This window comes from Haliaeetus albicilla, chromosome 5, assembly GCF_947461875.1.
Source record: "Haliaeetus albicilla chromosome 5, bHalAlb1.1, whole genome shotgun sequence".
Taxonomy (NCBI): Eukaryota; Metazoa; Chordata; class Aves; order Accipitriformes; family Accipitridae; genus Haliaeetus; species Haliaeetus albicilla.
In genome coordinates this window covers 28,613,584-28,641,409 of record NC_091487.1, presented here as the reverse complement: position 1 = coordinate 28,641,409, position 27,826 = coordinate 28,613,584, and the positions used below count along the sequence as shown (strand labels likewise).

The 27,826-nt window shown below is 38.5% G+C and overlaps 1 protein-coding gene across 2 annotated transcripts; it reads left to right on the top strand.

The window, feature by feature from the left end:
• The first annotated feature begins 1,278 nt into the window (after window positions 1–1,278).
• On the top strand, window positions 1,279–26,815 carry BRMS1L (BRMS1 like transcriptional repressor). 2 transcript variants are annotated; one of them, XM_069783960.1, is made up of 11 exons: window positions 1,406–1,505; window positions 6,033–6,163; window positions 8,721–8,811; window positions 11,866–11,993; window positions 15,335–15,414; window positions 18,091–18,187; window positions 18,615–18,698; window positions 20,886–20,950; window positions 22,417–22,456; window positions 23,336–23,462; window positions 25,189–26,815. In XM_069783960.1, exons 3-11 carry the CDS (start codon window positions 8,723–8,725, stop codon window positions 25,310–25,312), a joined length of 834 nt encoding a protein of 277 aa, XP_069640061.1. In that variant the 5' UTR covers window positions 1,406–1,505; window positions 6,033–6,163; window positions 8,721–8,722; the 3' UTR covers window positions 25,313–26,815. The 2 variants fall into 2 exon arrangements, with proteins under 2 accessions (XP_069640060.1, XP_069640061.1); XM_069783959.1 differs by lacking the exon at window positions 6,033–6,163 and having other exon boundaries at window positions 1,279–1,505.
• The last annotated feature ends 1,011 nt before the right edge of the window (window positions 26,816–27,826 follow it).

The window sequence follows — 27,826 nt, the reverse complement described above, 5'->3', positions numbered from 1 at the left end:
GGTGAAGGGGTGGTATACCTACATGCACTCCTCTTGGTGGAGATACAGGGAAATCAGTTGCTTTGGATATAGAGAGATGTGGGAGAAAAGAAGTGGCTAACGTACAGTGATGGTTATTGTGGGCGAGGTGGGCAGCTCTTGCCACAGAGGTAGAAGTCCACAGGGAAGCTCAGAAGTTACTAACTGCCTCGCAATATAACCTGCATAACATCTTTCCAGGCTGTGGGGAGTGACTAACTCTGGATCTCTCGAAATGAAGAACTGCTGCTGCCGCGCGAATACAACCTTAACATCATTGGAGCAGCACATTGCATCGCTGAGACACACGGTGCTTCTCTACTGCTCCTTCACCTGGCCCAGACTTCAGAAGCGAGCCTGTGCTGTACCAGCAGGCTCACCTTTGCCCCAAAAGTACTGCCCATGCTTACCTGCAGGCCACAACCAGCTGCGTATTTTGTGACTCCTGATGATCCCTGCTGGACTTCCCTGTGCATGCGTATGTCCTGAAGTGCAGCTAATCAGTCCCTCATAGCAAGGGGACAGTTGGGACAGCTTGCTACAGTAAGCATCATTGGTATTCAGTACATCTTACAGAGCACAATTAATGGCAATCGGTGAATGAACAGAGAAGTACCAGTACTCAAAGCCAAAAAACCTATCCCAACCCTGCACAAATTGCAGCGTATCCATTTAGTCCCTTCTCACGTCTGCTCTCAGTGGTTGCTGTCAGCTTCAGGGGACCAAGTCAAGTCTGATTTAATTTAAAGCCTATCACAGAACGTGAAACTGGGCAAGAAACAGGTTCTGGTGGGGAGGTCGCTATTCACAGGGACCTCTGTCCTCTGGAGCCCAAGGGGGAAGGTGAGAGGGAGGTGCCGAGCCTCGAGGGACGCCTTGCCGGGATGCGAAGCTCCTGGGCAGCAGCGTGGGCGCGGCAACGGTCGAACCCGCAGGCCCGCTCCCCCGCCCGGGCCACCTGCGGGAGACGCGGGCAGGTGCGAAGCGCTCTCAACTCTGCCTGACCGCGACAGAGCTTCTCAGTGGCGAGCAGTCCCGCGAGTGCCCCGGGACGGGAAAAGGGGCGCGGGAAGCCCTCGCTCCCGGCCCGGCCCCCCCCCCCGGCCGCGGAGCCGCGCCGCCTCCTTCCTCCGCGCCGCTCCCGGCGGACGACAAGTCCCGGGGTGCCCCGCGCGCGGGCTAACGCGACGTGCTGGCGGGGCTCGGCCAATGGGAGGGCGCGGAGGGCGCCGGGCGGGGCAGGCTGCGCAGGCGGGGAGAGGCGGGGCGGAGCGGAGCGGAGGGGCCGGCGGCAGCGGCGGAGCGGCGGCGGGAAGGGCTGTCCCAGGGCTCGGCGGCGGCGGCGGGGACGATGCCGGTCCATTCCCGGGAGAAGAAGGAGAACAACCACGATGAGATGGAGGTGGACTACGGGGAGAACGAGGGCAGCAGCTCAGAGGAGGAGGAGACCGAGAGCTCGTCCGTGTCCGAGGAGGGGGACAGCTCAGGTACCGCGGCCGCCCGCAGGGCAGCGCCTCTGAGGGGAGCGCCGCGGCCGTTGCCTCGGCGCCCGGCGCGCTGCCCCGGGGGAGAGACCGGTCCCGCCCCCCGGCTCCGGCGGCTGCCGGTGCCCACCCCTCCGTGACCCCGCCCCCCCGGCCCGGCCCGGCCCGGCCCGGCGCAGCCCGTGCTCCGGTCCCGCGGCTCCTCTTCGGGCCGGCGGGGAGGGACGTGGCGGGGCGCATGGGCACAGAAACCCCGCTTCGGCCCGAGCCGCCGGCTCCGGAGCCGGCTGGCACCCGGGCTTGGCTGGCCGGGCCGCTCCGCTCCGTGGGTTGTGGTTTGTGCCCTGCTGGGCTTGAGTGCATGGCCTGCAGGGCGGGGGGGTGCTCGCTAAGGTCTGCGCTTAAAGGCTTGGCATACATACGTACATACATACGTGCGCATGCATGCACACGAAATACGGGCATACATGTGTGTGCATACGTATACACGAACGTATTTCCTCATATGCAAAATCGTGAGTTTCAGTTAGATGTTTTGAGGCCTGTCTTTGAGGGGGTATTGGAAGCCCTGTCAGAACCATTGGCCTCCTTTGCAAAGCATTTCAACCTCTGCCAGAGCAGAAGGTTGAAGGTCCCTTCCTTTTTTCATAGCTTCCTCTGGACTGTAGATTTTGAATGATATTAGTAGGTGAAACCAGCTTTAAAGGATTACTTTTTCAATACTCAATTTCCACTGTGTTAGAAGAAGGTTATTATCTGCTCAAACTTCACTTGTAATTACAAGGGATAAATTATAAAATGGTCACTTACTGGCAAACGTACCGATCATCAGATTCGTACATTGCTGCTCTGGAATCACTGGGGCCCATAAGTAAGTAAGCTCCATAAGCAGGATCTTTGTCACTAGAAGGGCTAGCTGAAAAAACAGTAGCTGTGTTCAGTGCTAGTTGTGGTCCTGATGTGTGTTTCTGGCATCTTAAGTGATTTAAAGTGGTCTGCTGGGATCCTGTCCCATGCCTGTACTAGCACATTGACTTGTGGCACAAGTGCTGGGCTTGGCACAGTGGAAGGTTTGGAATGCCATGAACTTGACAAATTAGGCAGCTGTCAAATTATATTTTTACATATGTTGGCTTCTTATTGCTTTATCTCTGTGTGTTAAAGTCCTCAATGTACAGTTAATTCTTCATTTTTGTTGTTAAAAGATCTGGGAGATCTTGAATGTTAAATCCTATGGCTTTTATATTCACACTGACTGATGCAGTTTGGGGAAAGCCCTCCTATGGTGGTTCTACGTGGGCTCGTGGAGCTTGCCCTTGTCTGGGCTGTGCATGGGCTAGCAAGTTGCTGGAGCCCCACAGGTGTGGTACAGAGACAGTCAAGCTGACTCTGCAAAAGTAGAGTGAAGACTCTAGTGGTGCTGGGAAAGTGTGGCTGCCATACTGGGAGAGAGTATAGTCACTCCCTTAGACCCTGATCTGAGTTAATACTAAGTCTGCACCAGAGTTGATCCCCCAGTAAAGGCCTTGGTTAATCCATAAATCCAGGTAATCTGCCCATGGTTTATAAAGAGCTTCCTGTGTTTTAGTTTATTTTTTTTCCTTTTTCCCCTTCTTGTCCCCCATGCCTTTGAGCTGGCAAGTATTGCTGATTGAACCCCATTTTACAAGTTAGGCTGCTGGTCCGTGGCTGTCCACCTGGATAGGATTGCTGGCTGCCACTGTTCTGCCTCTAGTCCTTACCCACTGTTCCTGGTACGCTGTGCTTTCCTGTCCCCTTTCTTGCACTGCCTTCGATGCTTGATGGGCCTTTGTATGCTAAGCTGTCAGAAGAACAACCCATTAAAGAAGTAGCTAGTGAAAACATCTCAGTGAAGAATCTGATATGTAAATGGGAGGCACTGGGGACTGTGTAAACCAGTGGCTAGATAACTGCAGTTCAATAGCAGCAGAAGTCATAAATTGCAACTTTGTGAGAATATGTGAACACTTCCAACTTAAATCAGTTAACTGGACACCTACACATTGTTGTGAATTTGGGACTAATGATTTGTACAGGTTTAGACAAGAAGTCTCCTGGAGCAGGGAGTTCTTTACTTCTGGGCTGTTCCCTCATCTGAGGGAAGATCTTGCTTCTCTTGTCTAATGCAATGCTACACAGGAGATCTCTTCAATCAGTGAACTGTGGACCACATCCAGGTATGGGCTTGAAAGAGTCAGCAAAATTGTTATAAACATAGTGATTTTATTTTTGTCTGTATTAGCGACTGATTTAGCAAAACAAGAATAGAGAATAAGTAGCTCTTATTCTAGAATAGAGTAGGTAGTGCTGAGGCCCCTACATCTCCAAAGTAGTTAGGGTTTATTTCAGATTATGTAGCCTGAATTGAATATGTTTGGTTGGAAGCTGCCTGAAGGACAAGTCATTGTTTCAAACCCTTGTGTTCACCGTAGATTTTGGAATACATTTGACAAGTATGTGGAATGAAGCTTTGGGTTTAACTCGATAAGAAAATAACTAGGTTTGTGTTCACCAAAACTGCTGCAAACTGACCCAGTGCCTGATAAGCTGGACCGGTCACGGGACTGGCTTCAAAGCTATGCTGTACTGAAACTTGAATGTGTGCACAGCTTTTATAAACAGTTGGCCTGTTGTAGTTGGAGAGTATATTGATAAGAATTACAGATCTGCTGCTGAGTAAGGCTGATCAGTGTTTCCTTACCCTTGTTCTCTCAAAGTGATTCCATTGAAAAATAAGGCCAGAAAAATGTGCTTAAACTGTCTTGTGTTGTTTTGATGAAACCTAAACTAGGCAGCATCTGTGTATGCTGATAGTTAAGATGGAAAAAAAGTGAACTTGAGTGAGGGTACCAGGGCAAGCAGCTGGAGGTAATCATGTTTTAAGTTGGAAGAGCATATCTGATTATGTCCTTGTTTGCACAGCAACCTGCTCTGTTCCTTTCAGATGTGACTTATGAAAGCATGCTTCAATTTTTTTATCAGAATTGTGCATGGACTAAAAAGGGAATACTGTATTTTGGATAAGAAATTCACGGAGGCGGCTTTTCAAGAAGTTCTGATATACAGATATACTCTGTTACATCTTTCAGGGGAAAACAGAGAGAGTGCAAAGGAGGAACACACAAGCTTATTGGGCAGTAGGTGGGTGAGGCACAGGGTTGTGAAGGATTCCTTAATGAGGTCCAGGGGCAGCACTGCAACAATAACCACTGCTTACTTAGCCCATCTTACCCTTCCAGTTTGTATTGTAGCTAGGTGCCGTCTGGGAATGCCCTTTCTTCATCTTTTTAGACATAAAGATTAGCTAGAATAAAAAATGTAATTTTCTGTGTGAGAAAGGGAGCTTGGTATAACAGATGTAAACTTAACTCTTTCTCTCCTCCAACTCCCTGACTGGTGAAGAGAGAAATGTCTCTGTTAGTTCCAGCTTTGAAGTTTGCTCTTTTTCAAAATTTGCCTTTTCTCCCATTTGTAGTTGTACTAATTGATATTTTTAAAGAAAACTTTGAAGTTTACATGTCCTCAAAGACACTTTGGTTGATTGTTCTTGAAGGCAAGCAATTGTGTTGTCTTGCCCTTGTCTTGGTTTCTTCTGGGATTAGGGGGGAGGAAGGGGGAATTGTGTTTTAAGTGAATGTAGTCTGTGAATGTTTCTTAAAAACAATACAAGAAGCTCTCCAGATAATTTCTATTGCATTCCACAGAGGAAGTGCTTTTAAGGGAGCACTTAAAAAGAGATGATTACAGGAAATTACATGCTTGTCTCAGTGTCTTGACAAATATGAATGTACTCCATGGAAGCATATTGCTCCTACAGACATAAGATGATTAGCACCACAAGAAATAAGTCTTAATTAAAAATAGTAATAATAAAAAAAGATTTTGAAGGAAAGGATATTTTTTGTTAAATTTGTCATTTGCTTTACTTGCATTCAGCCTTCTTTTTTTTTTTTTTTTTCCCAGTAGGTGCCTGAGAATACGGAAAGTGCAATTAGAAGAAGCATAACTTGCCCTTCAGAGCTGGCACTGTTTCTGTCCAATTTCTCTTGCTGCTTTGTATTTAGTATTGGGTTTTTTATTGACCAGGATATAGGATAGCATATTGGAGATGAATAAAAAAGCCACAGGTTATGCTCACCATCCCAGATGAGAATTTGGCCATTTTTTAGAGAGCTTTATATAGCCCACAGCTTATTAAAAAAAGCTATTTTAGGCACTGTTACGTTTTAAGTACTCTGTGTTTTTTTGTCTTTAAACTGGGCTGCCCTAGTTACTGAGTTGGACTGCTTGAATACAGTAGGAAAAGAATGACTGTGATTTTGGAAGTGTTTAAAAATACCCTAAATACTTTGTGCATTACAAAACTTTATGGGAAATCTGAAGTGTTGAGACAGGATGAGCCTATTAGCAAGTGTTTTAATATGAAATGAGGACTCTTCTACCTCCAGTGATGTAAATTTTCGACTGGAAAGCCATGAGATCTGATCCTAAAACCTCTTACTTTTTCAGTACTGCATATTCCCCAATCTGTATGTTGTTTAAGGCCACGGGGAAGAAGTTCCATAACTGGGGAATTAAAGATATTTCAGGACTCTGAAAATCTTCATTCTTTTATGAATCTTACTGGAGGCAGAATAAAGGTAAAACAATTGAAGAGTGACTTAGCATGTGAATTGCCATTCAGTATGCATGATGGGTAGAATGTAGACTTCTAGGCAGAAGGTCAAAGACTTTTGAGTGTATACATAGCTGAGGGGAGATTGGAGAGAGCTATGTGTTATTTCAGTATCTACAAGAGAGTCAGCTCTGGCCTCCAATACCAACGCATTATAGTTTCCTTGCAACGTAAGTTTAAAATTTAAGATGCAGTCCCCTTCCCCTCCAACAGTGGGTGTTGCACTGATCCTCAGCCAAGGTTACAGTTCTAATCTGTTTTCTTTGATTTGTAGTCCCTAAATTTACACAAACAATAAAATACATGTTAATTTAAGGAAAAGCTTCTGAGTTAATTCCTTACTAAGACATGCTTAGAACCAAAAGCGTAGCTGAACACATCTGAAACATGTATTTGAGTTTGGGAATGAAGTGGGAGAGCTATCAGTATGCCAGTGTTTGTTCCTGTCTGGCTTCACAGGGAGGTGCCTTCAAATTTTAAAGAAGCTTTATTTTTATAGCACATAAATGCTTTAGACAACTCTTCAAGTAATTTGACTGCCACATTCCTTAAATCTGGCCAAGTTGAAAGTTGCCTAATCAATTTTGGCTTGAGTATTACGTCGGACAGCCAAATAAAACTTTGCTCTTTAATCTGATTTTCAGCCTTATTCTGGGATTCAGGATCTGCCTTACTTTTGAGAACAGTATTTTAAAATAAAATAGTATCTCTTAATGGCCTGATACTCTTTTCCCCCACCCTCCCCAGTGTGCTAAGCATTCAGTGTATTTTTTTGAAGTTCTGTCTTTAAATTTTCTCATTCTGCTTTTGAATACTTCAGGTTGTATCGTGTTTTAAAACTTTCTACATACTCTTTTTTGCTTGTACTAACTGTAGCATGACAAACTGCAGTAGGTCTCTGATTTGGACTCGTAGGTACCGTTGTAATACAGATTAATACTGCTCCACTGCCTGCTAGTTTTCATATCCAGGCAGAGAGGGCTAATGTAGTTTTTAGTCTTAAAAGCTTGTAATAATTTCAGGAAGAAGCCATGTGCAGAAAACTTCATAAGTTGAGAAGTCTGAGTGGAAGATCTGAGTTAATCAGATCCGCCAAAGTAGCTGTGCTGGCCCTGAAGCTACTCCTTTCACCTCATCGCCTTTGCAAATTGCCATATTCTTGCAACAGTAAGGATGAAGACTTGCGTGCTCCTTTCTGTACTTTGTGTAGGAGACGGCATAGAGCAGTTAACTGTGTCTGTTGGAAAAATGCGAGTGAGGAAGAAGCAAAAGGCTGAGGATTGTTTATGGTCTAGAAGAGTGAGTTCAGGCTGTCTCTGCTTGGTTCAGGATCCTACTTTGCCTTTCTGTCAGGAGTTAGGATTTTTCTTGACAGAGTAACTGCTTAGATGGATATGGCCTCCTTAGGACAGCCGCTTCTCAAACACTTGGCTTCTTTGTACCAGTTCAGCGCCAGTTCCTGACTGCGTGGCCATCCCTTCTTTTGCATGTCTTCTACTGGCTGGTAGTTGGTCAGTTGTACCATAACTGTAGAGAGCTAATTCCTGGAGATACTGCTGCTATAAAGCAGTTTCAGGACATCTCTAGCTTCTGAATATGGCTTAACAAAGCTGCCTTTTTCTTCTGGGAAAGGTGGGAGAGAGTCAAGAATTTTATAGCATAGTTTTTCTGTTTCCTACTCTTAAGAAAAGGCAGTGGAGGTAACAAGTGATGTTTAGTAACATCAGATTTCTCTATGGCAAGTGGTAAAACTTTTGGCCAAAAAGTGGGTATTTATTATACTTTACAGTTATGTGCACTAGGTAAATTAAGAAAAAAAATCAGGAATATAAATTGAAACAAAAACTGTGGAAAGAGTTTTATGCAGCAAGAGTAATTAAATTAAAGCATATAAAATTAAGTTTCTGCAAAATTCTAGACTTTGCAGGTTAAGAAGTGTTTCATTAGAAATGCAGTCATTAAGATGAACAGATATTTCTACATTAATATTTCAGCTTCAGAGAACTCTCCAAATTGAACAGGATGAAACCTGTTTTCAAAATGAAGTGTTACTTCTTTTTTTTTGATGCACATTATTTTATATGACAAATGTAACATTGAACTGTGCTTGCTTTGCAGGGATTACTTTTGCTCATACTAACTCAGGATAAACTTAAATTTTCAGTGGTGGCTAATAACTCTTCATGCTTAATGGTGCCTTTTGTCTCCTGTGGTATCCAGTGTTTAGTTTCTCTGTTTCACACATTCTGAGGTACACTTTGTCTTATCAGTCATGAAATTTAACCACTTGAACTCTTACAGTGATGTTGTTTCTTTTTTTGAGGAAGAAAAATTGCATTTCTTCTAGAATTAGATCTAAGTTTCTTACTTTGTAGTTTATATGGCAAATGATTTCTCATATTCTGCTGTAATATAATGGCTAAAATTCAGGCTTGCTTCAAATTAATTAGAAACAAAATATCCAGTTTATTTGGTTATACATTACATTGCTCAAAATAAATTACCTTTTTGTTTATTCTTAGAAATGGATGATGAGGACTGTGAAAGAAGAAGAATGGAGTGTTTAGATGAAATGTCCAATCTTGAAAAGCAATTTACAGACCTTAAAGATCAGTAAGTATTTTAATGTTTTAAGTGCCTCATTTGAGGATCCATTCTGTGAGAATATTGTGTGCAGCTGGTGTTTCTTGTCTGTCATATACGTGGATGCTACTTTTGGAGAAGAATAAGGACTGGGAGTTCTGAAAGTATTTGCAGGCAGTTGCTCCAGAATACCTTTATTTATTTATTTATTTATTCTCTGTTTTGCTATAAGAAAGGTTTTGAAGTGTTGTTGCAGTGAAGGGCTAGTGTGGGTCTATTGCATCAAAATCCTTAGCAGAACCAAGGAATTGTGATTTTAGGGAAATTTGTGGATTTATTTATTTAGTTATTGAAGATCTTTCTCATCCTTTTATATATGTGGGACAGACTCAAGCACTGTCTTTGCTAAGTAAGAAATTAGGGGTTTTTTGCAGGGTATCACAGCAGCTTTTATAGTTGGTACCAACGAAAGTTTCTTGTGGTTACTGCAAAACAGTTGCCAATACTAAAAAAAATGAAAATACTGTTAGCTCTCTGTAGTTTGCCATAATATGCATATCAGTAGTAAAGAGCTAGTAAGTAGAAAAGAAAATTAATAGCCACAGTTACTCAGAAGTGAATCTCATTTGTATTAGAGCCAGTCTTTTGTATGTATTTTAAGTTGGCTTTTTTTCACATGCCCAGACAAGCTAGATGCATCTGTTCCAATTTAAATAGGTGGTAATCTGTCAACTAACTTGATCAGGTACCTGACAAGTGAAACTTTGAGGAGACCTTGTCTCTTCTTGGGCATGTATTTTAATTGAAAATCTAGTCAGGTGTCATTACAGTTCAGATGCGTGTTTATATTGTGAGATAGTTCTTTCTACTGCAGAACTGAGACAATTTGCTTTGCCGAACAGGATGCTGTGAGTTCTATCTAATAGGGTCTGGAAAGAATTGCCCAACAAGTAATTTCTTGCTGCAGTGTATAGAGAAGACTGTTTGTCCTGCTGTTGTTCTTTGGGCTGAGCATGGCGCAACCTGGGAGATAGAGCCAACTGATGAGTATTGGAGCCAGTCGGTACCAACAGGTTTGGCATTTGGAAAACTGCCAGCTTTTGAGTTCAGTCCTACTCTTCCATCTGTTGGACAGCTTGGATGACTGAAAACAGTTTGTGGAAACAAACCGTTAAGGAGTGAATATGAAGGAGGGTGGTCTTGGGAGGAAGGAAGCAAGTATTTTGGTGGATTTAGGGATTGTGAATGGTGTTTGGGAGGTGGTAAGGCTGTGTTATATGAGGAGGAAGGCACTGCGTAGGCACTGGTTAGTTGAGAGATTGGGATGTTTGTAGGGGTGGAATAACTGTGATGGTGGGAATACTGGGAGAAGCGTTAGAATGATGGAAGAAGGATGAGTGAGTAGGGGGGTGATAAAGTTGGGAAAGAAGAAAAAGATGCATAAACAATGGGATGTTTAGTCACAACCAATAGCAGAGATGATGAAGTGATTGCGTCTGCCTCCTCTTCCTTTTCAGGGAAACTGGATGCAATGAGATAAGTAGGGTTTACAGTGGTTGATAGCAGTTACCCATTTTAGGCAAATCACTGTTTGAAAGTACTGGATGAACAGTTTTAGTCCGTCAACTGCTGCGTGGTACCAAGTGCTGGCAGCACCCAGTCCCTAAGTGCTTGCTCTGATGGAGCTGGAACTTGGTGCTGTGTAATCAAATGCTAGTGACCCACCCAGTCACGTGTGCTGTGCACCTGTGCTTATATTCTAGATAAATAATTCTGCTGTAGTGGTGTGTTAACCATTGTGTGCATAGCATGCTCATCAAGGATTGAGCCCAGCAAATTGGGTTTCGATCAGCTGCAGGCTATGTCAGTTGACTGCAGGACAGACTGCGTGTATCATACTCTTAACAGTTTGCGGGTAAGAGTGAGGGGAGTGATCACTGACTATTGCTAGGTAGGTGTACGTGCTTGAACTATGGAGTTGTCATCAAAGTAAAATGATGAGCGGGCTGGTGGCAGATGAACGGGAAGTATTTCTCAAGGAGGTCTTGATGTATCAGTATATATGAACTTTCTGCTGTCTATTCATTACTTAACCTACACACTTTCAACAAGTAAAAAAGCAGCGTCCCTGTCCCAAAGACATCTGTTATATATGTATAAACCCATATAACAAAGATATATCTGTGTAAACAGATAACATCTGATGTGTTCTTAGTACATACAACAGGGTTTGTACATTTGCCTTAATTCTACAGCTTTTGATTGTGGGGTGCAAGGTAAAAAATGAGAACAGGAAGAACTATTTATATTGATGATTCTACCATTGAACACTATATTTAAGTTATCAGTTACAAAGAGTGGAGCTTTATTGTGATTTAAATACTTGTAATTGATATTACATTAAATTCTTCAAAATGCAAGCAGATTTCTTCATTGTCTGCCAGTAAATACCAGCTTTTACAGAAGGAATGAATTCTAGGTAAAAATATTTTAAATACGCTTCCTTTTGGCAGGAATGGAAGATGTCAATTACAAATCATCCCTTGATATTTGTGATAGTATGCAGTATGTGGATTTTCACAGGAGATTAAATGAGCCTGCGTCTCTTTTTCCTTGGTTTATGGTAGAGTGGGAGCAGATATGTGAACACAAAAGTGAATGGGTGTTTTATCCACAAAATGTCTTTCTCTCCCATGATGTAACCATATTGTTATTATGTATTGTAGCACCCTTTCCTGTCCTCTTCCATGTTGATTCACCTCCTACTCTGTCTCAATCCTATTAACAGCTCTGCGATTTTTTTTCTTCTTCCTTAGACATGGAGATACATTTCACTTTATCTCTACTTTTTACACTTCTGATTGTCTGCATGTGTTTTTCAGAAACGGTTGGTAGACATGAGGAATATTGTTCAAAAAGAAAATATGTATTGGAAAACTCAAATGGTAACAAATCTTAACTTTGCTTCAGTGTGTGTTCCATAACATTAACAGAGAGATGCAGAATAATAGTTCTTTTACAAATATTCTAACTTGTGTTTGCTTTTAAATAAAATACATATTTTTTTATTTCTATTATTTTAAGACTTTACAAAGAAAGATTAAGCCAAGTGGATGCAAAACTACAAGAGGTCATAGCTGGAAAAGCACCTGAATATTTAGAACCATTGGCAGCTTTACAAGAAAATATGCAAATCCGAACCAAGGTGGCAGGTAGGCATGTAAAATGAGTATTGCTGTTTCAACAGTATAAACTTGCTATGCATTTTAAGGTCAGTCTTTTTTTTTGCTTTAGAATTGTTGAAGGAGAGTGTTTTAAAGTTAGAAATACTGTGGCATAGTTTTAAATGTAAAATATTTTTCAAGTAAAAATGAATAGGTTGCTTACCTCTTTGCACAAGTTGCCCAATAACATGACACTAAAAATATGGCTTTTTAATATTTCATTTAATGGGTGTCTGTCTGTGTGTAGTAAGCACAAAATTACTGAATTAAAAACAGTAACAATTTTTATTAGAAGATTTGGGATCAAGTCTGCGCACTGGTCAGTGTTGAAATGAAGAGATATGTAGGTGCTATGTCATGAAGTTCTTGCCAGATCATCTTAGATGATCATGTTTTTTCTGCTCTTCTAGTCTGTGTTTCTTCTACTCCTCTGCTCCCATCCTCCAGTTTCATCTGGGGAAGGAGGACAACTCTTGTCCTTAGCAGCTTTACCATCTAAGCTGCATTTTAATTATTAAAACTAATGCTTAGATAGGGTTTTATGCTCATGGAAGAAGCAGACAAGAACTTTTATCTTCTTCTGGAATACAACCATACAGTCATATGGAGTGGTGGTATTACAGGTAGACAAAGTTCTGTACTTCCCTATTGTAAGTTCTTTTCATGTTATAGCTCAACTCATTTAGGAGTAATTCAGGTGTTTAGGGGTTACCTAACACAGGCTGTCAGAGAGCCAAAAGGCAGATAGTCATGATCTCTCCAGCCAGAGAAGCTATGCTAATGTCTTTTCTAAGAAATTCAGCAGAAGCATGGTGCAGGCAAACTGGAAAATCGCAAGCCTGCTTATACTTTTTGTAATACTAGTGCTACTTCAGTGCTACTCAATATATCATCATTGGTACTTTTGACTTCAGGCTACGAAGAGAATTTGAAATCTTTTGGTCTGTTGCATTTCACTCCCTCCTGGTCTTCTCCATAAAGCTTTTCCTCAGCTGGTGAACCAGAATTTCTGTGGTTTAAGATCTTAACTCAAATTTACTTGACTAGTGCTAAGTAGCCCACTTGGGTTTCACAGAAGGTTTGCAGATGAATTTGCAGAAGGTTTGATATAAAAGCAACCTTAATCCAGGCTTCTGATTTTCAGTTTTAAATGTGGCTGGCTGTAAGTGCTTTCATGTAGGTGGGTATGGATAGGCAGAATATTACAGGCTCTCCCGATTTGTCTTCAGCAGCATTGAAGATCCATGTTCCAATGTAAAAAGAGCCCAGGGTGAAAATTAAAAAGTTTCCTTGAAGTTGAGGGTTTTTTTTAATTTTTCCTTTTTTCCTCAACTGAATGAGATTTGATAAAATTATTCCAGAGAAAGCAAGTATCCTGGTTTTGGCCAGAATAAAGTTAATTTTCTTCCTAGTGGCTGGTATAGTGCTGTGTTTTGGATTTAGGATGAGAATAATGTTGATAACACACTGATGTTTTAGTTGTTGCTAAGCACGTTTATAATAAGTAAAGGACTTTTCAGCTTCTCATAGTGACCTGCCAGCAGAGGCTGGGAGTGCACAAGAAGCTGGGAGGGGACACAGCAAGGACAGCTGACCCAAACAAGCCAAAGGGATGTTCCATACCATATGACATCATGCCCAGTATATAAACTGGGGAAGTTGGCTGGGGGACACAGCAGCTCGGGGATTGGCTGGGCATTGGTCAGCAGGTGGTGAGCAATTGTATTGTGCATCACTTGTTTTGTATATTCTATTATTATTTTTTATTATCATTATTATTTCCCCTTCCTTTTCTGTCTTATTAAACTGTTCTTATCTCAACCCACGAGTTTTACTGGTTTTTTTTTGTTGTTCCCCCCCCCCTCCCCCCTTTCAATTCTCTCCCTCATTCCACTGCGGGGGGAGTGAGTGAGTGGCTATGTGGTGCTTAATTGCCGGCTGGGGTTAAACCACGACAGCAAGAAACTGCAGAACAGGCTTATTTGCTCTTACTGTTTGAGAGCCTTGACAGAAGTGAGTAGTAGCAGGGCTTGAGCTCCAGCAGGTAACCCCTAAGGACCTACTTCTACCTGAGAGAGGGGAGGAAGGGGTGAAAAAAGAAAGAGCTAAACTATGTTTGGCTAAACTATGGATATAATTGCATCTGGGGTAGAAAAGGAGCTTGTGTTCCTCTGCTTTCTAAGGCACTGAGCACTATTCACACAAAATTTGGATCTTGACTATTTCAGCAAGTCAGGAATACAACTGTTTCTTCTAGAATTAGTCATACCGGTACTGCTCAATTTCAGGCAAATAAGCAGTGATTATAAATTGGTAGACCTAGATATGCCAGCCAGCCATAAATATTACCAAAAAAAAAAAAAAAAGGCGCCAGCTTAACATACTGATGTAAGAAGAACATTCTGAATTCTAGATCAAAAGTGACTTCACAGCAGAAAGATGATTGACATAATATTTTGTGATTTGTTTTTCAGAGGAATTGCCAGTGGCAGTATTGTTCCTCTTGTACTGTATTAATTTATAGTCAACTGAATTCTAAGGGAAGTTGTTTTGGGGAGTTCTTCAGTTGCTAGGCAGCACCAGTGTGTGTGCAAACTTAACTCCTCAAGATGATAAACTGGAACAATTTAAGTATTTTGTGTTGAATTCATTGAATATATTAAATCAAGTTCTATCTGTACTTGCCACATACTACGTTTCAGATACCTTTCAGATTTTTTCAGCTGTCTGTTTAGTAGACACGTTTTCAGAAAGGCATAAGAAATGCTTCTAATACTCAGAAGCAGTATCTTTTGTATCACAAGGTAGCTATTTCTAAGAATGGAACAGTCTTGTTAGTTGAGGTGATTTATTAAGGTCATGCATTATAAAGTAAGCCTTATTCCAAATATTAATTTGTAAAAGCTTATTCTTTCATTCAGTTTTCTAGCTATTTAAAAACCCTAAAACATTATTTACAATTCTAATTAGAAAACAGAAGAGGCTATTAGTACTTCATGGTTTTGAAAACTGAGGATATCCAGGACAATTTGATCAGAAATATGAAATAGACCTATTTTGTAAAGTTAGCCTGACTGCTGGTGTAATTTGTTGACTGATAGGGGAAAAAGTTAAAATAGCATTTATTTTTTCCTCAACTCTTCAGAATTAAGAGATTACTTGTTCTTATTTTTACTCTGTAAAGCAGCCAACCGCTGTACATGCCCAATATAATATATCTGTACTTTCCAGTATGTAAGTGTTTTGGGACTTCCAGGCAGTCTTAAAGGAGAATTCTGAAATCAGATATACTAAGGAAAGTAATATTGCTGTAATTTGTCTGATTACAGGAATCTATAGAGAGCTTTGTCTGGAATCTGTGAAGAACAAGTATGAATGTGAAATTCAAGCCTCTCGACAGCACTGTGAGGTTGTGCCAGCTATTTTACATCGATAGCTAATCTCATCTAACTTTACTGTGTGTCATGGTTTCCAAGTGCAGTGCATGTTTTTATTATTGCTATTATTTGCTATTTGAATGCAATTGCCTTGTGATATTTAAGCTCACGTAAGAGGTTATTCAAAGTATATAAAAATTAGCTTTATATTAGTTTGGCTTTACATTTAAGTGTAGCTAAGTTTTCTTATTTTTCATTATCAGGCTCTTATTCCTACATGATTTTTTTTACCTTATTCTCATTCCCACATGACTTTTTTTACCTTTGTTATAAAAAGATTACAAAGGACAGTAAATAAAATATCTGACATAATTTTAGCACAAAGCACCTTACATGTTAACAACAACAACAATAATAGTAATAATAATGTCTTTTTAAGATGGCTTGGACAGCCAGTGATAGAGTTGTCATTTCAAGAGCAGTTACAGGAAGAATATATTTCTCTCCTTGAACATAAACATTCCTGATTATGTGTCTAACTACTAGATACCATAATACAAATGCTCAAGTACATGTATGTCCAATGCTGTAACATAGCTGCTTATATCCTGAGGTTTGCATCATAGTACTCCTCAGCCCCCATTACAGTTGCTTAAAGGTGTTTTCTTCTGAGTAGTTCACTACATTCCTGAAGTCTGTGGCTCCTATTATACCAGTAAAGCAAGAATATGCATGTGGACTTCTAAAAAAATTGCCATTTTCTTGATGCCTTGGGAAAGAACAAGGTGTAATGAAGGACCACTCATTACTGACTGTCTTTGCTCCTGTGAATATTCCTGAGGTTGTACAGAATCCTGTAGAACTTGCAGGGTTTCTCATCCATGATTGAATGATTTGCTTTGGCTATATATTATTTCTCTTTAAGGTGGTCCTTGTCCCTTGTTTTACTATTATGTTTCTACTGTGAAACCTTCAGAATTCAAATATTCACCATCCAATAAGGGTCTCCTGGGGGAAAAGCTCTTTAAAGTCAGCAGTGCTGCTTGTAGAATCACTGTTCCACTGGAATATAACCATTCAGCAAGAATGCCTCTGATGCCTGTAACAGCTTTTCACACCTTATTTGTCACCAAGTGCTTGAAGCAAAACAGATGTCTAAACAGAAACACTATTTAACTTTAAAATGGTCTCAGAACAGATAACACTCATTTGACATTTCAGGTATATGTAAAAGGCTTCCATCTTTTCAATTCTACTGGGAAATTTTTTTACAATTAGGGGTTGAAAAATATATGAAAGGAGGTCTTTGGAATTTAAATACTTTGTAACTTGAAGGGAATGGTAAACATGACAGCCATTTAGTAGAACAGGGTTCTTTGTTCCTCAACTGTTTTGCTTCACTCCAGCATACTAGTTCAAACATTGGTAAAGGTAAGTTTCTGTTAGTATGCTATGCTATGGGCAGGAGCAGTTGAGATACAGACATCTGCTGACTTGGCTCTAGGGACTGCAGCTTCTGGCAGAGACATGGTAGCAAATAGCTAGACGCAGTGACTTGTGCTGCTTAAGCTGTTTTTTCAGTGAGTAAGTCCAAGCCCTCTGTTTTCCAGAGTTGTTAAAGAAGTTGCTCAATGAAAATTAACTTTAAAATGTAATAATCAGCTGTATTTCCTATTTGTGTTTTGGGAAATGTGCAAGCTTATGAAAGAACAGTAAATTTATTTCCTTGAGGCTGGAACTCAGCTTAATTCCAAGTTACTGGTTTAGAGAGGTTAGTGGTTTTTGATGCTGCCTTTAAAAGGGTAACTGATCTATATAGACACTATGTAATTTTGGTATCAGTCCTATGTGGTGGACTATAATGAGAGCGGTTTACTACAAAGTTGATTTTCTCGTTCTGAAACACTTAGAGATGGAAGAAAGTGTAGACTGCACAAAATGCTGTAGCAAGTTCATGTCAGAGTGTGGTTTTGTTTGTACATAAAAAGTGGTAATGAAATGTCGAACATTGAAGGCATTATGTTAATCTATTTGGATCAGAAATTGCCTTTTAATAGGATGAACTGGCTAACTTTTCTAAAGCACTGCTTTAGAAAAAGTGTTTCTCACAGCTTTAAGGTAGACAATTTTGTTTTCACAGCTATCTAGATTATTTTATATGCTCCATAAATTTTTCTGTGGGAAGGTATTTTTCAGATCTATGAAAAGAGACAATTACTGTGGTAATAGATGATAATTCTCTATAAATGACTGCAGGCTTATTAATATTGGAGGCAGCTTAATAAAAAGCTTTCCATTAAAACATTAGTTTTTCTGATTTGTAATGAAAGATGGCATAGAGGTCACTACTTTTGTTATTCACTGTGAATAAATCTTTGCTATCCAAAAGGAAAATACTGTATTTGTGTCAAAATACAAACAGTTATTCTGGAGATCTAGCTGCATGCTTTTATATACTTAGTTATTCTTGGTACTGATATTTGATAACTATATTTACACTTATGCCAAGTGAGCGTGCTGTCTTTAAGGAGTTAGGATCTCATGCTAAGAAAGTGGATGGGGGAAATGTCATATGCTTTATGGCTTCTGAAAAATTTTCACCTAAAGGTACTCTTACCTTCCTTCCACTGAGGCTTTAAATTGTTGTCATGTATATTTAGATGATAGAACTTAGTAATGTAAAAATGTGTAATTTCTTGCCTTTTTAGAGTGAAAAGCTTCTGTTGTATGATACTGTACAAAGTGAACTAGAAGAGAAGATTAGAAGACTTGAAGAAGACAGGCATAGCATTGACATTACCTCAGGTGGATGGAAATTCAAAGTTGTTGGGTGCTTTTTGTTTGTTTGGTGTTGCTTTTTTTGTTGGGTTTTGGGGTTTTTTTTAATCTTTTTTTTTAATCTTCTGGTAGCTACTGATTAGTTGACTGTAGACAGACATGTCTAGTGAGTTTCAGGTTATCCAGTAGAATGCTATTCAGCTGTAGACTTTGGGTGGGGGGTTGAATTTAAGCTTAGAACGAACTTTGCTCCAGTAATTCTCAGCATCACTTGTGTGTTTTGAGGGTATTAATATATGACTACATAATCATGTAACACCTTCATTCTGTTCAGAAACAGCATCTCACCAGAAAGTGTGTTATTTTTCATTTTTGGACAATGTTTTCTGCTGTAAAAAGAGCTAAACATGTAAATGTTTCTGATTCGTAGCATATTCTTATTATGTCTTTTCAGAATTGTGGAATGATGAGCTACAGTCCAGGAAGAAAAGGAAGGATCCATTTAGTCCAGATAAGAAGAAACCTGTTGTTGTATCAGATATCCTTTTACTGAAATCATTGTTCTTTCTAGTAGTGTTTACTGTTTTATAGCTAGTCTTATTAAATATGTCATTAATAAAAGTTGGAGTGATAATGCATTCTCAAAATTGATTTTTGCATGGCCGATGTTATTCTAATTCAGATTAGAGAAACCATGTTGACACATCCCATTATGAAAATTGAAATTAAGATTCTCTTATCTAACTACTAGTTTCATATAGAGAATATTTCTAAAAGTTGCTTTTTCTAACTCTTTAAAAAATACAGCTTTAAGGCAAAAGCAGATAAAAGTTAGGCATTATGTTTGCAAAGTATAACTTGACTTGTGTAACTTCTCCTGTACAGCTTTGCTTTTCCTACTGGGACATCTTTACCTCAATTTATTACTTCTTAACAATTCCATAGACTTTTGAACCCTCTTTGATTAAAAGTTTAAAATTCCAAGAACTGAGATGGTTGCGGGAGGAGGGGGTGGTGTTTGTGGGTTTGGGGTTCCTGTAGAGCGAGTATAGTATTGAAGAATTTTGCATTGAGGACTTCTTCATAGCTATTGACAAGCATGCTGTGCAGCTGAAACTTTTTAAGGTATAACACCTAAGAGATGGTATCCTCTTTCTCCAGAGAAAGAAGGAGGTGCCTTTGCAAACTGAGTGTTCTCTCTACTCCTACCCCCAGTCTAAGATTTTTATAGGATAGAGATGTGACGGCTTAGAAGTTGCCAGAATCATGCAGACTACCTAAAAGAGACCAGCTTCTAAGTATTGACATGATACGTTATAAAGGCCATTTTTTATTGCTAAGCTGCTGCAAAAAATTCAGCTACTTCCACAAGGTTTTATAATGTTAGGAGAAGGTGGGAAGGAAGAAGTTTCTGAAAAAACTGTCATCATTGGGACACCCTTCTTCAGGATGGTTTTTACTGGAACACACTCCAGATGGCTGATTTGTCCTAATAATGACTCTTTTTCCATTAGGATGTGTCATAAATTCAGTTTAGTAGAGATGTTTTTTAACTAGTGCTTAAAAGCCAAGTGGTATTAACAATGCAGGTACAACTGGCTTCATTAGTTTCTTAACTCCTTTTAGTAATTTCAGTGCCAGGTTGTGTGAAAGTGTATTTTCTACAGCTCTCAGTCATCCCTGTCTTCAGGTTGTCCATATAAATAGCATCAGATTCTGTGAATTATGAGCTACCTTGACATTTTAGAATACATTCCAAACAGAAAATACTAATATTGTATTAGGTCTAAAACCCCAGCAATTTCAGGCAATTCATAAGGCTGAAAATACTTTCAGTTGTGAAGCAAATTAATTTGCTCTTTTTGCTTATGATTTTAAAATAGTTGTGAATTTGTCAGTTTGTACACATCTGTGTAAAGCAAATATGTAGAAATTTTACATGGCTTTTGATTTGTAATTCTTTGCTATTTAGAGGAAAACAAATTTGAAAATGGCTAAAGATTCTTAAAATTTCAAATCGAATGTAATTTAAAGCTCTCATATCCCATTTTAGGACATTTAGTTTTTAAACATTCATAGCACCTTTTTCTAAACTTGTTTTTCAGAGTTGAAAAGGGGAGAAACAAAGTAAAAACTGAAGACTGTTGAAATGGAATAGCTGTGCTATGTGGAGTTTTGTTTTGAAGTTCACGTATTGTTCTAATACACAATTTTTACTTTACAGCTGATAGTTCAAGGAAGAGGCTTTGTCTTTCTACTTCCTGGTTTTTGAATATTTGATATTCAGAGATGTGGTGCTGTCTACACTTTTCTGTCAAAGAAATATCATGCAGAATACTGTAAAAATAATGATTTTATTAAAGCTGATACTAGTGTAGATGCTGATTTGCAGTGGTATATTGAAATTGCAGTGAATTTTAATTGTAATTTGTAGTATTTCAAATAGAATGGGATAGAATGGTTGTATCACAATTGTTTATCTTATCCTCCTCTTGAACTCCAGTAGTCTGAATATCTACATACTATTACTTACCTCCTTTTAATAATTTTTAAAGTGTACTTCTAGGTTGCATAATTCAAAGATGCATTTATCTTTGCTGAGCTTTCAGTTCATGTAGGTGTTCTTTCTGTGAAAGATGGGCAGAACAGAGCTATTAATATCTTTCTACAGACATTAAAGTATTTTTATTATTGCTGTTTAAAAGAGTTTTCCCTAACTTTTCACGCCCCTATATAGTTTATATGTTACAAGACCTTGATATACTTGAAGACTGGACAACAATAAGGAAGGTAAGATGAAAGGACTGAATGCCAGTGGCTGTGGGGTTTGGGTTCTTGTCTAATCCTTTTGCATCTTAAAAATATGTAAATATGTTTCTTACATGATCAAAACTCTAAATAGATTTTTATTTCTTTAGTAGTCAGCTAATCATTCCAGTTCAAGTGATGTTATTTATACTTTTCTGATTCTACCCAAATCATGCAGAGGAATCCAATGAAGTGGTGAAGGAGGTTATCTCTAAAATGGGTAGTCCATCATTTTCCATGATAAAGTGAGCCTAAAGCCTGTGTCAAGAGGGTCTGCTTTCTCAAGAGTCTAGCATAATTGGGTAGAAACTATGATAGAATAGTTTGATAGGATTTTGTTTTAAATTAAGATTTTTTTAAATATATATCATATGGTATGTTTTCACATAGTAAATAGTTTATTTTATGAAGATTTCTATGCTTTGACCTCTCTTATACTTTTTTTTTTTTTTTGGTATAAAGTCAAATGCTGGGTTTTTCCCCGATTATAAGACAATCAGGGTTTTCAGGAAGAAAAATTTGTTTGACCAGTTGATGTATTTGAAAAAATAAATCCAGCTTTTAAGTGCAGAGTGCCTTTTGTCATATCATTGAAGTAACTTGCTGTAATGAAACGCTACCCTTGCCTTCCACCTGCAGTCAGAAAATTTCTGCTAGTACCCTAGTGCTTCCCAGCTTATGGAATAGCAAACTACTGAGGTGAATTCAGACACTTGGTGGGAAATGGCTTTGAGTCAGTTTCCATCCTGCTTTTATACTTGTAAGTATTTCCTAAACAAGGAGTAAAATGTGATGTCTATGTGAAAACTTGTCTGACTTTTCTCTTCCTATCAGGTCAGAGGAACAGACACAAAATAGCTTTCCCTCAATTTCTTTCCTGTAGTGTAACATGATTTTAAGCAATAGCAACAAACCCAGAATCTATTGGGGATTTTGCCTTTTCTGGAAATAATTTTAAAAAAACCAAAAAGCAAGCAAGCAACCAACCAACCCCAAAAAACTCTTAGAGTTTTTTTTAAACCTACCTTAATACTATGTGTAATCTAGAGTTTGCTTGAGAGAAAATTTGTGAGCTTATAACATATAAATCAAAAGAGTAGGTTGTTCATATAGCATTTTGTTTTTCAGAATGAGTTAATGTAATTTTGTATTTTCTTGATGGAATTACGTAACAGCACGTTTGAGGGTTTAATTTAGAAAACCTCCTGAGTTACCTGAAGTCAAAACTTACTAAAGAAGGTGATTTTTTCCACCCTCAAAATGCTGTTTTATTTGGTTACCAAGTCACTGTTGAATACACTTTTATTTTAGATTTGTTCTGATTGTGATATTTGCATGTGAAAACAAGTATCCTGAGCTACACTGCACATAACTTCACAATTAAATCCAGCAGTTAAGGAAAAAAGACTATGCTTGCTGACTAACTTCATTTTCTTTTGTGTTTCAAGGCAATGGCTACACTGGGGCCACACAGAGTAAAGCCAGAACGTAAGTAAACATTGTCTGGCTTCGCAAGACAGAACTTGCTGTGTGCAATGATGCAAACCCCATCTAGGCAGATCATATTTATTTTATCCCTGGTATAGTGATGGAGGGTGGGGTGAGGTAGCTGGAAGATGTGGCTTTTATCTTTACCCTCTCTCAGGTGCTGATACTTGTAGCTCGATTGCTGATGATTGTGTTGATAATTTTCTAGATTTCATGTGTCAACAAAACCTTAAACTTCTAAAAAGTGGTTACATCAATTAATATTAGCAAGCTATGCCGGTGTTTACATAAGATGAGGCAGGAAACTGAGAGCATCTGGACCTTAGGTGTGCATTCTAAACAATGCTCACATTCACTGCAAGCAACAACCCTGAAAAAGTAGAGCTATGGGAAGAGAATGGTAATTGATACTTGGCACTGAGGTGAGAAGCACATTAATGCTAGGTAAAATCAAATACTTGGCGGTGGTGAGTAAAGAGGAAAAGGGAGCAGAGGCAAGCAGGTGGTGTATTTCTTTAGCAATGTATTGCTACCTGCATGTTGTGGTAATGAGCTGATGAAGAGGTTTCAGGTTCTGCCATTTGAAGTCTTCTCTATATTGCATTAGTTGATTTGTGAAAATTCATATCACAGATATGAAGGTTGTGGGGAAGATAGCTTCTATCAGCAAATGGAAATATAACTTTTAATTTATCTGACTGGAAATAAAAAGGTATCTTGCTTCCAATTTTCTTGCATTCTTGAAATTATTAAGAGAGAGGTTACTTTTGATAATGGAAAAAAGTGTGTATTCTATGTAAATAACTGGATGAAAGTGTATTTAAACATCTAACTGACTTCTGCCAAGTCAATGTTAAATGATTTTATTGATCATTTTAGCACCTGTCAAAATAGAAAAGCATCTACATAGTGCTAGATCTGAAGAAGGAAGACTCTATTACGATGGAGAGTGGTATGGACGTGGACAGACGATATGCATTGATAAGAAAGATGAATGTCCTACAAGGTAAAGATAACTCAGTTTATGCAGCTCTGTACATTCATGTTAAGCATTAGATAGGATGATGGCATTGAAGAATAAGGCTTATTTAGAAATACTACCACTTCAGGAACATGTGTAGTTCACCTTGGGAGACAGGCATTATCAAAGAAGGTTGAGTGCTGGAGTTCTGAGAGAGGCTAGTAAAGGTTGGACTTCACTGAAGGTAATGAGGTGTTTTGTCAAGTTAGGATCTCACTAACAATTTAAGCTCTTACTAGTTTCTGAATAGCCTTTGAGTAAGTTGGTTTTTGTTTTTTGTTTGTTTGGTTTTTTGGTAGTATCTTGGGATTTTTTTTGCTTTGAGATTTTGATCTGTTGGCCCATCCAGAAATACTTTATTATGGAAAAATGCTTTATACCATTAAAGATGAGCTTTGTTTTCAGTTGATTAATGCTCTGAAAGAAAAGAGTTGGAACTTTCTTTACAGTATTTCCTTTTCGTAACAAAGGTTCTACTTGAGAAAGGTCTAAATATTACAGTGCAAATTTGGTTGAATGTTTAAGGTATCTAAACGTATTTTCTCTGCAAGGATAATATTTGTAAATTCTAAAAGATGGGTATATTTAAAACAATATTTAAAATTAAATTTATATCTTACTCTTACTGAATGGGGCAAATCAGTCTAAGTGCAGTGTTGATTGAATATGCACAGCTACCCGGGAAAACTAACTTTAACTTGATATAGCAGTAGTTTACCGGAAAACTGGCTATTTCTTTTCTTCCCTGTGTATGGTGAAGGGGAACAGAATTTGGTGTTTATTCAGGGCTGACACAGGAACGTATTTTAGTAAACTATATATTCTTTCTGAAATTTAAAAAAAACTGAATTAGTTTAACGGAACATAGCAATTATACCGGGCCAAAAAAAGATCTTGGTATCCAGTGTCTGACAAAAGCCAAAAGCTGATGCTTAACAGGGCAAGCATACAGTTGAACTTCGCAGCTTTTCAAGATTTCAGCAACTTTTAAGGCTGAAGAGTTCCCTGGAGGGAGTTTTGTCACAGTCAGTATGTGATAGATCTTTCTTCCATTAACTGTTTTAATCTCTGGTTTTGAGCCTTTTTTTGTCATCAGTTCTACTTGAATTTTTTTTTCCTAGGGGGTATGGGGAGGGCGTTGTTTTCACTATTTGTGTTAAGGTTTACCACAAGGAGCATAAAAGCAGGGTTCATGTAAGAGTGATTCAGTAAATCAGACTTTGACTTTATTTCCTATGGTCTTGGTATAATGACTAACAGTTGAATACTTTTTCTGCTTTAAATCTTGGGCTTGAATCTGTTTAACTTTTTTCTAAATACTTTGTATTCGAAGTAATTTCTGGGTATGTTTTCCAACAGATCTGTTTTTTATCATGGGTAGTCTGTTGTTGTGTTTTCTATGGGTGACTGTTCTTTTAAACAATTAAAATATTTGTACATGTTGAGGGTTTTCTCATAGGAGAAGAAAATAGATAGATGGCTGAAAAATTCAATACCTTCACTAGGCACACATGCAGTTACCAAAGAATTCTGTTAAAACTATCCTTACAATGGAGCCAGTATCTTTTGGGCCTAGCATTTACAACTAATGCATATTTTCATTTACTGTATAGAAATATAGCTGCAGTTTTGAGGTTATTTATTAGCTTATGAGGTTTCTAAATTCTTGTTGTTTTTCTTCCCCTGACCTTTCTTCCCTCATTTTCTGTAGTGCCATAATTACAACAATCAACCATGATGAAGTTTGGTTTAAAAGACCGGATGGAAGCAAGTCCAAGCTGTATATTTCTCAACTACAGAAAGGAAAATATTCAATAAAGCATAACCACAACTGACTGTTGCTAACCAGATATGAAAGAAGTGGTATTGCCATGCTTGATGTGCCATGGGGTGAAAGTTGTATTTAATAGTGTTTTGTATTCCTTATAAATTTACAGCAGTATCTGATGTGTATTTGTAGTGCTGTATGTAAACGTCATATGGATGGCCTTCAGAAACCTGAGGATGTTAAATCAAGTTGACAGACATTTTACCTCTAAATTGGGTCCAGTGCCTAAGATATGAAGTATGCTCTTCAAGTATAATGGCTCAGAACTTCTGGTATTTGTAAAATGGGGCGGGGGGGGATGGGGATATTTTTTCCATTGGTGACAAGTTGGTGTGATAAAAATGATAACCATAGTTACCAGCAACTCACTTCATTTTCAGTGAGCATGTCATGCTTCTTTTGTGGATGTAAATTTAGGCTGTTCAGCTGTTGCTTTTGAATAGATTGTAACAGGCATAAGCATTCTTTTATCCAAAGTGGACCGATTTATTAAAATTATTGCCCTTGACAGCTCTGCTAGTACTGACTGTGTTATATTTTGTAAGGTTTATTATATTGCTTGTAATGAGACAAAGCCAATATTTTGAGCTATGGTTTTTGAGGAGCACTTTTCTAGTTTAGGACCCTATTCTAGAGTAAACAAATTGTTGGTGATTTTTTTTTTTTTCTTGTTCCCCAGATTGCCAGCAAAATTTATGCATAAAGTAGATTTTTCTTCTTTCCCCAGACTGCCAGCAAAATTTATGCATAAAGTAGACAGTGTTGCTCCAAACTGTGTTATACGTAGCCCAGAAAGAATGACTGCGGGGATGGTTATGTAAATACTGTTGCATGCTCCGCTTGTTTGGTGCACAGTTGTATGAAATACTATGAATCTTTTTTTCAAAGAGAAAATATTTTCCCAGGAATCGTATATCTGGGAAAATTTACACTGACTTTTTCACCAAACACTATTTTCCAAATTTCGGTACCCTACTTCTTGTACTTCTTGTACACCAGAATTATTTCATCCAGCTTAGAAAGCTGAATTTCTCTTAAATCTTACTGTTTAAGCCACGGAGAAAAGTCCTAAATCCTTGATGTTACTGTGATGTGCTTGGAACATCTAGAATGATAGATGGGATTGCTGAAGAATTATTAATGCGTTGGTTATGTGCACTTTAATCTCCACTTACAATGATTCTTCTTAGAGAAAGAAAGCATCCATTTGCTTTAAAAGATCACAGCAAATAAGTATTTTTATTGTAACATATAAATGTCTTATTCCTGTATTAATTGTCTCTTCTAGTGCAGGGTGGTAACTACTTTCCAAATGCCAAATCAGTTTCTTCTGAGTGACGCTTTTCTACAATTGTATGACATTATTAATCAAATGTACATAAAAGTATCAATTGACATGTTGGCTTTTAACAATATGAACTGTATGTATACAGTTGTTTGATAAACTTTTTGTAATAAAATATTCGTATTTTTTAACTTAGTATATAAATAAATGATCTGTGGTAGTGGACATCTTTTATATTGTTTTGCTCTTTGGATTTCTGGTCTTGTTGGAATTGCTGATATACCGAATGCTAAAGAGAAATCTATCTAAGTATTCAGAAGGCCTAAATCTTTTTTAAGACCTTTGACTTGCACTTTCTTCTGAATTTTGAGAGTTTGTATGTATATATTTTGTTTGTTTTTACAATTTTTTTCTTTAATATTTTATGGAAGCACTATTCTGTGCTGTTTATAAATCCAGTGTAAGCACTGTTAAGAACCTCTTAGCTATTGACGTGCTTGAAATCATTTGTATTTAGGGCATGCTGGGGACCCTAAACTGTTTCTATAATTCACCCTTTTCCTCTTTCCTCTCCCCTGTTCTGAACCCCTCTAGCTGCAATTGATTATTTCTAAAGCTGTTTCTGATCTGATCTCCTTGGGTGCAGAACTTTGCTTTGTACGGCCCTGCAGTTTGGACTGATACTTGGTGAGTGTGGCTTCTTTATTCAGAATAAACATCATTCAAATCAACGTGACAGGTAATAAGCACAGCAGTATGTGTTAATGATCGAACAGCTGGGATCTACCTGTTCCATTACTAGAAGTCCAAGAAACCGAGCTATGGCTTTCCATTTTACATGTAATTACTTCTGTGTATATGATTGGAAAGGTATGAGGTTGGTCTTTTTTTATAATTGGTTAGTTGTTTCATGCCTAGACAAATTATGTTTGGTACATGCTATATAACTCTTTAATATTTGAACAGTTAATGCGTTGCTTGTTCCATCATAAAATGTAAGAGGTGTCTTCAACAGATTTCAGTCCTTTGAAGTACAGAAGTTTTTAGCCTGTTGCCCATCTGTTTTATCTTTTATACTGCTACAGTAAAGCTTTTCAAGCCTCGGTAGGATTGTTTTAACCTACAAATAGGATTAAGATCTGTAAAGTGCTGAAAGGAAAAAGATGTTGGGCATACAATTTATTCCCTGAGATACAATATGTGAAAAGGGAAGTAAATGAAGAACAGGCATTGAGT

Coding starts and splice junctions, on each gene's coding strand:
- BRMS1L (XM_069783959.1), top strand. CDS start 1,370: ATGCCGGTCCATTCCCGGGAGAAGAAGGAGAACAACCACGATGAGATG. Junction 11,994..15,334: donor AATCCGAACCAAGGTGGCAG/GTAGGCATGTAA, acceptor GTCTGATTACAG/GAATCTATAGAGAGCTTTGT. Junction 18,188..18,614: donor TAGCATTGACATTACCTCAG/GTGGATGGAAAT, acceptor ATGTCTTTTCAG/AATTGTGGAATGATGAGCTA.